This window comes from Cyprinus carpio, chromosome A3, assembly GCF_018340385.1.
Source record: "Cyprinus carpio isolate SPL01 chromosome A3, ASM1834038v1, whole genome shotgun sequence".
Taxonomy (NCBI): domain Eukaryota; kingdom Metazoa; phylum Chordata; class Actinopteri; order Cypriniformes; family Cyprinidae; genus Cyprinus; species Cyprinus carpio.
The window spans coordinates 20,377,445-20,388,834 of record NC_056574.1 but is presented as its reverse complement, the minus strand read 5'-3'; the positions used below and the strand labels follow the sequence as shown (position 1 = coordinate 20,388,834).

At 34.3% G+C, this 11,390-nt stretch overlaps 1 protein-coding gene and 1 long non-coding RNA gene across 3 annotated transcripts in view; one reads left to right on the top strand and one right to left on the bottom strand.

The window, feature by feature from the left end:
- Window positions 1–3,991: 3,991 nt before the first annotated feature.
- Window positions 3,992–4,634, top strand: LOC122137130. The gene is made up of 2 exons (XR_006154616.1): window positions 3,992–4,167; window positions 4,447–4,634. It is a non-coding gene; the product is annotated as an uncharacterized LOC122137130 (long non-coding RNA).
- A 422-nt stretch (window positions 4,635–5,056) lies between these two features.
- rab11fip4a (RAB11 family interacting protein 4 (class II) a) overlaps window positions 5,057–11,390 on the bottom strand; it is a 41,376-nt gene continuing 35,042 nt past the window's right edge. For both annotated transcript variants that reach the window (XM_019067680.2, XM_042722679.1), the window contains 9 exons: window positions 10,871–10,906; window positions 10,279–10,378; window positions 9,997–10,100; window positions 9,412–9,552; window positions 9,198–9,279; window positions 8,314–8,451; window positions 8,068–8,223; window positions 6,974–7,117; window positions 5,057–5,647 (listed from right to left, as the gene is read on the bottom strand). In XM_019067680.2, the coding sequence (XP_018923225.1) occupies window positions 5,531–5,647; window positions 6,974–7,117; window positions 8,068–8,223; window positions 8,314–8,451; window positions 9,198–9,279; window positions 9,412–9,552; window positions 9,997–10,100; window positions 10,279–10,378; window positions 10,871–10,906 (1,018 nt within the window). In that variant the 3' untranslated portion in view covers window positions 5,057–5,530. The remainder of the gene's footprint in view (window positions 5,648–6,973; window positions 7,118–8,067; window positions 8,224–8,313; window positions 8,452–9,197; window positions 9,280–9,411; window positions 9,553–9,996; window positions 10,101–10,278; window positions 10,379–10,870; window positions 10,907–11,390) is intronic.

Genomic DNA, 11,390 nt, shown 5'->3' with positions numbered 1-11,390 from the left:
CACACACACACAAAATCTAAAGGAAAAAAAAAAACTAAATGGTAACTGAAGGTAATAATCTTCACTTGTTGATGGATTTAGTAGTCGTGTTGTTGTGAATATTTCTCCGTTTCAGTCATAGAAGTAAAATAAGCATCTCAGTTCATTTGTTTCAATTCAATTGTACTGTAGGTTAAAATGTTTAGAAAACTCCGTAGCACCCCCTGGTGGATTATTCAAGAGGAAGTTGAAGAATGCTTGTGTAAACTAGATCGAATAAATGTGACATATACTGTATATTACTTTAAGTCATAACAGATCTTAGTCCTGCAATCAAAAATATTTTTGTTACATTTCATGTAATCTCCTCCTGCATTATGAATGAAAGCTGTAAGGTCTGCAGATGAGACCAGCCAGACATCCTTGTCATTCCCAGAATTTCCAGACCAGTGTGTAACTATTACCATCTGAACTGAACACAGGGAGTTACATTTAAATCACAAGAGCACAGTAAAAGAGTGTCCTTTCTAATGAAACAAACATGATATTGTGGTCGGTTGTAGGTTTATTGGTTTACACCTATCTCTATTGTATTCTACCTACCTATCCACAAAATGTTTTGAGCAATCAAAATTTAGGCTGGTGACAATCGTTTGGTACTCTGGCTCAAACTATGGTTGACTATGATATACTTCTGTAAAATTTTTCATAGATAGAATATGTGCCACTTTAAGATGAGGGATAATAAAAGCCAAAAATATTGCTTTTCAAACAGGATTAAGGTTCCAAAATGGCATTTTGCAGTGACTCCATAGAAAAAACATTTTAGGTTCCCCCAAAAACTTTATCTTATAAGAACTTTTTTTTTCTTATGTGAAGAATGTTAAATTCTATATATATACTGTATATATATATATGGGTTGTTGACATGACATGGCATTTTCACTGTCACGCAAGATAAATATGAATATAATAGTATTGTCATTACTTAAAATGCATGTAAATTGTTAAACATTTTTTGTGCTTCATGTACCTGTTGTTATAAAAGCTGCTGTGTTATTCGATTTTTTTGAAGTTTTGAGCCAATTCTCAAAATTGCTCTTTGGTGTGACTGTCTCAAGCATGGTTCAATGAATTACAACTTTCATAAATTAAAATGAAAATCATAAAAATGTTAATAAATACCTATTTTTGTTTCTATTTTAGTAAATGGCAATCATTTTTTTCATCCATATATTTCTAAAAGCGTAGGAACTTGGGTCATTTTGTCACTGAAAACCATGTCCTGCGGTGTGACACCATATCCTGATTTTAAATCGGGCAAGTCCACAGACAACTTTAATAAGCTGAAGGAACCCATTCAAGGTCATGTTACTGAAGCCCCTTTTAGATGATATGTGCACATAAGTTTTTGTCTCAGAATTGTTCAAATATGTAACTTATTTGGAAAAAAAGTTTACGTTTTGCTGTCCTTTGGTGCGACCCTGCCTAAGTTATATTTTTTAATTAAAAACATTTTTTTAATTAAATGCAGTAGTTACATTAATTAAAATATTTTCTAATGTTTTTGCAGAAAACTTCTACTGTTATAAAGTGTCATGAAAATAAGTATAAAATGTGATGCTTTGTTTTTGAGACAGAAAGAATTGAGTGAGAGAGAGGACATGGAAATATAGAGAGAAAATGAACAGGTGAAGATCCTAAGAGAATTATGCAGAAAGTAAATGAAATCAAAATGATGTCTGAAAAAGAGCAGCCATATACTTTAAAAAATTAATTCACATCTTAATGAATATAGTTTGAATATCAATCATATTTAGCTGTCACACATGCAGCGGGGAGCCTGAGTTTAGTACTAAGTGATGAAAATTATTTTGTTTTGTTTAAAAAAGGTCGATATTGTTTGTATCAAAATTAAACTTTCTTTCTCCTTTGACATGTTCAAAGTTAAATAGAAATACGTTAATGTAATACTTCTCTTTAAAGCAATAACTACAATGTCTGTCCTTTAGTGTGATGTAATGTCCTGCGGAGTGACACATAAAAGAACCACAGATTTGTTTTTATCTTGAAATATTAAAAAAACAAACAAACAAACAAACAAAAAATTGAGTATCGGGAGGGGAGATATAATTATTACTCATCTTAAAATGGTATAATTTTCATCAGTTTTGAACGGATGACAGCAACGTTTGGGTTGAAAATGTCCAACAAGTCATGGGGAAAAAAATGATGTTATTCATAATTTCCTAAATAAATAACACTATATGAAAATAAGTGTCTAACAATGAAGATAAATCTCCCTCGTGCTATTTGTATAATATTAAGAGTATATATAATTCTTGTGATTCTCAACAGCATTACTATTTTTTAATATTATTTTCTTACATTCATCCTAAATGAAAGGGACAGATGCCTGGGCCGCTAATGTTGCAGGCTTTGTCCACTAGATGAAGACAAAGATACGTTTGGTGCTTACTGAAGCAGGCAAAGTTGTTTCCAAATTAAAATCGATCTGTTCATGTGTTAAAAACTGATAGAAAAGACAAAAAGTCAATACTCTTGTCATTTCAAGTCATGCCAAAACAAATCATTTATTTTGCATTTCAAATGTGTCATAATTCTTGAGGCTTTTAAACTATTATTGCATTTTCTGAAAGCTGTTTTCATTTGTCCTTTCCTACTTGTGTAAATATAAATGAGTAATAGTAATCTAGTTACATACCCACACACTGGACAAAAAAGGTCTATCTTTTTCTATAACAACAAAAAAAGGTTGCGAAAACCATGACCCACATTAAAATGTCAAACTGTGTTACGTCTAACCTGTTACAGTGGACACAGACACAGCACAACTCTCTAAAATGTGCAAAAATGACACTGTTGCTGGGAATGGGTCAGGGTTTGGTCATCCAAGTGTTAAATTCTATGAAACAATAAGGTTTTAATATGGGTGTTTCTTCAGAAGATTACAATCACTGACTGCTCAAAATCAAATGTCCTTTCTTTACATTGATAATGAAGAACGAGTCTTGTCCGTGACATCAGCACTGATGACGACGGTGTGATGTCACTTCATTTCAACAGTTACAAATGATTTATACATTACATAGTTGCATGTGTAACTTGCCATTTCTCATAAAACTGTATAAAAGACAGCCTTTCCTTTATTCATTAAGGTTGATGAGTGGCACATCGATACAAATATTAACTAGTTTCTGTACAACATTTACAATGAGTGAAAAATGCTCCAACACAAATAGAACAGAAAGATATAACGGCTTCCTATAACCAGTCAGATTAATAGTTATTGAAACAACCGAAACATTAATTGTTACATTCCAAATAAAGGGCATAAACAGAAAGAGATTAAGACCATGCAAAGAACAAAGAACAAATTCAGTACAATTTGTGCAACAAAGCAAAACTAGTTTGTGACAATCGAACATGTAGCAGTATAGGCTCCTTTCCCAAACTACACGAGAATTTAAAAAGCTGAATCACATAATATTTGACTGGCTAAATCTGGAAAATGGAAATATGGGAACACAGAATACTGTGAGTGGCATGGTGATACATTCATGGCATGTACAGTTCAACGTGCAGCTTCCTATACCCATGGCACTGATGTACAATATCAAGATATTATTGTCCAGGTGACCCAGATCAAAAAAAGTGTGTGCGTGTGTGTGTGTATATATATATATATATTTTTATATATATATATATATATATATATATATATATATATATATATATATATATATATATATATATATATATATATATATATATATATATACACCCACACTTGCACACACTACTGTTCAAAGGTTTACAATTTAAGTACAAATCTTTCTCTCACCAAGGCTGCAATTATTTGATCAAAAATACAGTAAAAATGTATTCCTGTGATCGTAAAGCTGAATTTTCTGCATCATTACTCCAGTCTTCAGTGTCACATGATCATTCAGAAATCAGTCTAATATGCTGATTTGATGCTCAAGAAACATTTAATATTTAAAAAAAAAAAAAAAATTCAGGAAAGTTCAAAAGAACAGCATTTATCTGAAATAGAAACCTTGAGTAACATTATATGACTTTTTGATCAACTTACCACAACCTTGTTTAATACATTTGTTTACAAAAATCCTATTGCCCCCAACCTTCTGAATAGAGTGTGTGTGTGTGTGTGTGTGTGTGTGTAGTATATATATACATATAAATATATATATATATATATATCATGTTGCGATACGGGCTTGTGATATATATATATATATATATATATATGTATATATATATATATATATATATATATATATATATATATATATATATATATACATATAAATATATATATATATATATATATATATATATATACATATAAATATATATATATATATATATACATATAAAAACACACACACATATACACACACATATACACACACACATATATAGGTATACAAACATATTATTATTAACCAGACGTTATTATGGCCATAGTTTTGGGGATTTTGTACTTTTTGTTATACAAGAATTTATTATATCATAATTATTTACCTCTCACTCATTATGTATAACATCTACCTTTCCTTGAAATTTCAGTGGACTATTTCATCCAAACTCAGACTTCTAAGAAAAATAAACCTTTCTTTTTCACATTTTTTCTATAGACTTATCTTTCTATACGTATATACTATACTGTACAGCTGTGTCGTCTGTTCTGTGTTCACTTGTGCTTCACTACACGTGACCCCTCAGTCAAAGGATGCTGATGGTCAGTACAGACCCTTTAGTTAGAAGCTGTATGATTATTTCTGCCCGACTGAAAGCATCAGCATTAATTAACAGCAGTGTATTTTATCTTGGGATGGCATGGCATGATTTTATTATGACACAGCAGACCACAGCGTGTGTTGGCAGAGAACATTCAAAAGAAGTTCACTAATCTGCTGATTACAGTTATTATACAGTCATGTCTTTCTATTGCTCTGTCTGTTGATTCAGTGCTGGATTTTTAAGACTTCACAGACAAACAGCACGTTATAAAGAAATTCTTAAGGGCTGATTAAATATTCAAATAATATTAATAAACCCCCACATGCCATAGGGTGCATGTATAGCTCTCCTATATGGTGTGATCGCGTGATATTTAATATAATTCTACTTCTTTTCTTCATGTCATGTGTAGAATACAACACTGAGTTGTACATACTCAGAGGTAGTGTATATATATATATATATATATATATATATAACTGAGAGCAAAAGTACACTTCTACTCTAGATTCCAGTTTCATCACTTGTTTTTGTCATTTCTACAGCCTAAACACACAGCGTGATGACATGAGCAGTGATGGAAACCGTGACCCACGTGTGTGAGACAAGCACATGAGAGACACAATCATTTTGACAGCAACTTGCTCTGTAAATACATAATGACTTGGTGTAAGAGGGCTGAAGTGGTGCATTTTACACCCCTGGCCTGAACAGGGTGCTCTCTGTCGAGTGTGAGTCCTCTATCCGCTCTCAGCTCAGGAGCCTAATGCTTGATCTCTAAAATGGAGGGGTTGTGGTCGAGGATAGCCAGGATGATCTTGTCCATGTACTGCCTTAAACGGAAGTTGATCTCCTCTTGTTCTTTCAAAGCTTCAACAAGCTGGAAAGATGGAGAGATTGACCAAATGAGTGACAAAAAAAGATGATATGGCAGTCTTCAAATAAAGCTAAAGGACATCTAGTTCCTCTAGATTAGAACATCTGCTAACGTTTAGTATTGTAACATTTAGTATTTTTAAAACTAAACAAAGTATGTCTTTAGGAAAACCAAATATGTGACCCTGGACCAAAAAAACAGTCTTAAGTCGCTGGGATACATTTTTAGCAATAGCCAAAAAAACATTGTATGGGTCAAAATGGATGATGGATGGATGCACTTTATTTTGCTTCAAAATCTGGACCACCATTCACTGCCATTATAAAGCTTGGAAGAGCCGGACATTTTTTAATATAACTCCAATTGTATTTGTTTGAAACAAGAAACCTAGGATGGCTTTGAGTAAAAATGGATGGCTTAGGGTGAGTAAATCATGGGGTAATTTTCATTTTTGGGTGAACTATCCCTTTAAGGTACAGAATCATTCTCATCATCTAAAAACAAATAAATTGTTATTCACTATTGCATAAAAGCAACAAGAACAACTAATATAAAATAATAATGATTAACAGGGGCAAGCATATGCAGAGTTTCTATTTATATCACGTGTTTGCAGCGTTGACCAGTGTAGCCAATCACAGATATAACTGTTGATTTTTGGAACACAATGGCCAATCAGAGGTGTTTCAATTAGAATCCACTCAACACTTAAAAGTTCTTGTGCAGCACTGAAGTTTGCATGCTAACGAATCCTCTCATTATAACACACAAAGTGTAAACATTATGAAAGAATTATTGTGCATATATTTATTGTTACAACAGAGTTTTGTGAGATCTCAATGAACTGATGTCAGCTTTTTAGTGACTATAAAGAGAGCGCTCTTTGCCTCGCATTCTGCCATGCCAAACCATGCACACAGCAGCCCATGCTTGCTTTTCAGTTTAAATAACAATGATTTGTGAATGTTGATGTTTAAATAACAAATATTTTATCGTGAGCATTGGAACTGTGAAACTTATTGGATGTTACAAAACTATTTCATGTAAATTTCATGGATGTACTGAAAAAAATCTTACTTTTAAGTTACTTTTATGCAGGCGGAAGCAGAACAAAACATGAATGTTGCGGGTGGGAGCAGGACAAAATCACATATATTTCTGTGGGAGTGGGGGAGCAGGACAGAATCCTGCAGGAGTGGGATGGAAAAATCCGTCCTGCACAGATCTCTAGTGGGAACGAATATGCAATCCCTCAAAGGGACCAGGCATAGCTAGTTAGTGAGGTTCAGTACTCCGCAGGTCTCTGTACACTGTGAATGTTGTTCTCACCTCATCTCTGGAGGCATTGTCTATCTCTGCTGCCAGTGACTGGGCCTTGGTGTGACATGCGAACAGGTTTTTGGCCTCGTAAAGGCTGAGGCTGAGAATTTGTCCATTCAGATCATCGTTCTGGTCTCTGAGTTTATAGTTCTCCTGTTAGATGATTAAACACATCAGTGTGCAAACCATACTAAACACAAGGAAGTATACAGCATGCATTTATATAATATACAGCAATGGTTCTCATTAGGGGGAATCAGCACACTTCCAGGGGAACCAGAAAATGGTTTAATATGATTTTAAATAAGACTAAACCAGTTTTAGCTAAAATCAAGGCATTTCTCCTATTTTAATGGTTCTTTCAACAACTCTCATTTTTGTTAAGGATTCTCATGGCCTTGGGAAACCAGCTTACTGTATATGAGGGAATTTTAAAAGTGTGATTTCCAAACCTGGAAATGTCTCAGAAATTTCTCTAATGCATATACATTCTTCTAATTATCTATTTTTTTTCTTCAAACTGCTATTTGTGATTAGAACAGTTAATCTCGTAATCATTCCACAAAGAGTGGAAATATATCAATTCACTAATCAAAAAAAGTGTGAATCCTGAAATATATTAAGTTCTTGAAATGCCTAGAATTGTGGAATTGTGGAATGTAATTGCTTTTAATGTGATTAATTATAATTATTTCATTTATTTTAATATATTGCCAATCCTAGTTTATGTAAATTAATAATAATTTAAAAAAATGAAAACAAGCAGCTTTGTCATTATAGCAGATATATCTTATTAGACTACATGAATATTGCCTCGGAGAGTGGAAGGCCTTGGAGTCAAAAAGAACCACTGATACACAATACATTACATATTTATAGCAATTCTAATTCATATCCTTATATTAAAATCTGACAATTTTATATAAGCCACTTTTGTGATACTTTCATGTGCTTTTCGGAGCTTGAGAGTAAAGTATACATAGAAACCATATACTCTACTATGTATCATATAAACAATCATGGACCAGATTGATTTACAATGATATCATAAGCTAACATATCAGAGACAGCACAATAAGCATGGCCATATCTTTCCACTGTACCTGCTTAAGCCGTTTTACTTCATGCTCCAGTTCAATCTCTCTAGCCTTGGCATTGTACTCGGACAGTCCTGCAGCACTACGGCCACGGCCGGGCTTCTCAGCCTCCAGTTTAAAGAGTTGTAGGTGCTCCAGTTCACGCCGCAGGTCCTCAATCAGCTACATACATGTGTGAATTGTGTGAGAGGTCTGGAGATTTTTTTTGTATGTGTATAATTGTAATCTGCAATGAAAATGACACTGTGCTACCTCTTGCATGGCCTCTCGCTCCTTCTGAAACTCATGTCTGTTCTGCCAAAGTTTATCCATTATTTTCCTGTACAGATCCATCTCATCCTTCAAACGCAGGCTTGTATCTTCCAGTTTATCAGTCATACGTTGCTTCTCCTGTGCACAAATATACATAGTGAGGACATTTTTTTTTCTATTATTATTTCTTGTGAAGCTGCTTTGAAACAATGTGTAATTAAAAAAAAAAAATCATCATGCAGCTGTTTTTTTTAGGTACTGTAGGCAAAACTAGTCAATAGGCGTACAAGTACAACTCTCATCCACTTGAACAAACTTTGAAAACTTTGTGTCACCTGTGTATTTAATTATTCACTGCATTTCAAATCAGCAATAAAAAATTCACCATAAATATAGCTTCTTTATCTGATCTGAAACTAAAAAATGCATTTTTCAGCCTAGTCCACAAGAGGACCTTTAATTTTTTAGCTATATCAGACAGTGACCTAGTTTTTTAGCTTTATGGAAAAGCTACAGCATCAAGTCGTGCAGTTGCTCAACAATGTTTCATTGCATCTCAGAGATCAAAGCCTCACAAGCTCTGCGTCAAATAGGGCTGCTAATGTCAGAGCTTTCACACTCATTACACTAGCTAATGCAAGCAGCATGAAAGAGTGTGCTGTTAACAAGCTCCAGGGATTTCTCTGCCTGCTGAAATGTGTCAAAAATGCTTCAGTGAGGTCACAAGTGATGGTGTGAAAATGGGTGTCTGAACATGTGTCGGTGAGTGTATGGTGCAAGATAGCAAGTAAAACAAACCATCTGACGCATAACCTGATGAATGATGTGGGTCATGTGCTTGTGGTGATGCTCAAAGGATTTGTATGATTTGATGCATATCTGACCTGGTCCAGCTTCTCAGTTTGAGACTTGAGTCTGCACACATTCACTTTCATCTCTGCATTCTCCTCTTCCAGCTGCTGGACCCTATGGGGAGAAATCATCCATTATAAAGTATGCCATGCACTGCGCTTCTAACATGGGGTTTTAAGGTCTTGAAACCTCTACATGACTCATATACATGTGATTTCTTTAGTTTTCAGATAGGAGACTAGGTACCTGTTACTAAGCATTTCAATCTCGGTACTCTTGTCTCTCTCCATCTTACTGTAGGCCTCTCTGTGTCTCTTCAGCTCCTCCTCTAAACATTGCTCTGCACGTGCCTCCTGATCTTTGATCTGCTCCTCCAGCTCATGTACCCTGATGGGTAAACATGTACAAACACATATAGACATAAGGAAACATATACTACTTATGAATATGTCTCTTATGCTCACCAAGGCTGCATTTATGTGTTCAAAAGTGTAATAGAGTATAAACATTAATACTGTGAAATATCATTACAATTTAAAATAACCGTTTTCTATTTTAATATATTTTAAAGACTAATATATTCATGTGATGGTAAAGCTGAATTTTTTCCAGTCATTACATGATCCTTCAGAAATCATTCTAATATGCTGATTCGATGCTCAAGAGACATTTGTTTAATATTATTATTATTAATGTTAAAACAGTTGTGTTGCTCCATATTTTTGTGGAAACCGTGATGCGTTATCAAGACTGATGAATAGAAAATTCTTTATATAATGCTTTTTATACTGAACAGTACTGTGTCTGTAACTAATAGTCAGATCTCTTTACCTATGAACTAGTTGTGTGTTTTCCTGTTTAAGTTTGGATTTCAGATCTCCATTAGCCAGACTGTCGTTCTCAAGCTCTGTTATCTTCTTTTCCAAATAACTCACCTGCAGTAGAAATGAAAGAGAGTTTATTATTATAGACAACGTTTTCTGAATCACAGTCATAGGAAAACAGCATTATTATAGTGGCCTTAAAAAGTATATCTAAAACATTATTTGAATTTTATGCATTAAGCCTAAACAAATACACAGGGTCTTCAGTGACACATTATCATGCTTGGACCTTCTCAGTGATGTCAATGTCACAGGAGTCGATGCTGTCTCTGAACAGGTCCTCTGTGCTGCCCTGACTGCTGCTGAAGTTACTGTGGTGGAAGAGCTGACTGTGGGACACACAGAGAAACACAGAATTAGAAAATGAAATTTAAGTCACTAATAATTCTCCTCTCTAAACAGTTAGTGACTTACGCTGCATTCGAAATCGAATACTGCAATATAGTAGGCGAAAAATAAATGAGAAAAAAGTTGTATGTCTGAATTGACGGTATTTTAAAAAAGACTGGTTGACTTATTGCTTCTGCCGAGAATTCTGGAGTGTGCATTCGATGGACACTTTACTCTCCCGTGAGGCCATGGGAGAGGTTTTATGAATGGCAGTGGAGTGACAAAACTGATGCTATGATTCATACATGTTTCATTCATTCATGTTAATTCTATATTTTTTAACAGTCAAAAAGTAAGTTCAAAGTCAAATGCAGTACCTACTCAGTATGAGATTTCAGACACACTCATAGTCAGGCAATGGGTATGAAGCCAGCACTTTGTAATCTCATATTCTACAGATCTTGTGAAAATAACAAAGATGAGAGACTTACCGACCAAATGCTGTACTGGAAATTTTCCTGTTTGGGCTGTAAAAAGAAATGGAAAAGATCCCTGTATTAGAAAACAATATTCATAAAAAAATTATATAATGCTATGCAGAAAGTCCAGTTTAATGGGTATCTAATGACTGACTGACTGACAGATAGACAGGCTATAATTTATCTTCCTCAGTGCAACCCTTCAGTCTTCGTCTTCATGTTTCGTTTATTAAATTCTACTAAGTTTTTTTTAGAGCCTAATCACTAATTCACTATTGCCCCAAGTGGCCAAGATCATGTACTGCAGTCAGCTTGTCCCAGGTCATGAGATTACACTGATAATCAGACAGCTCTGGAGGACCTCAGTAAAAATAGAATACCTGCACTCTAATTATAAACCACTGTCTGGGTTTATGTAACTGTGTGACCCTACGTCACTCTTTAAAACCCTTCTCTCATTACATCAGACAGATCTGAACTCAAGACAGCTTGCCGAAATGGCTCTCCTATCTAGCCCAGCAGTGACAAAATA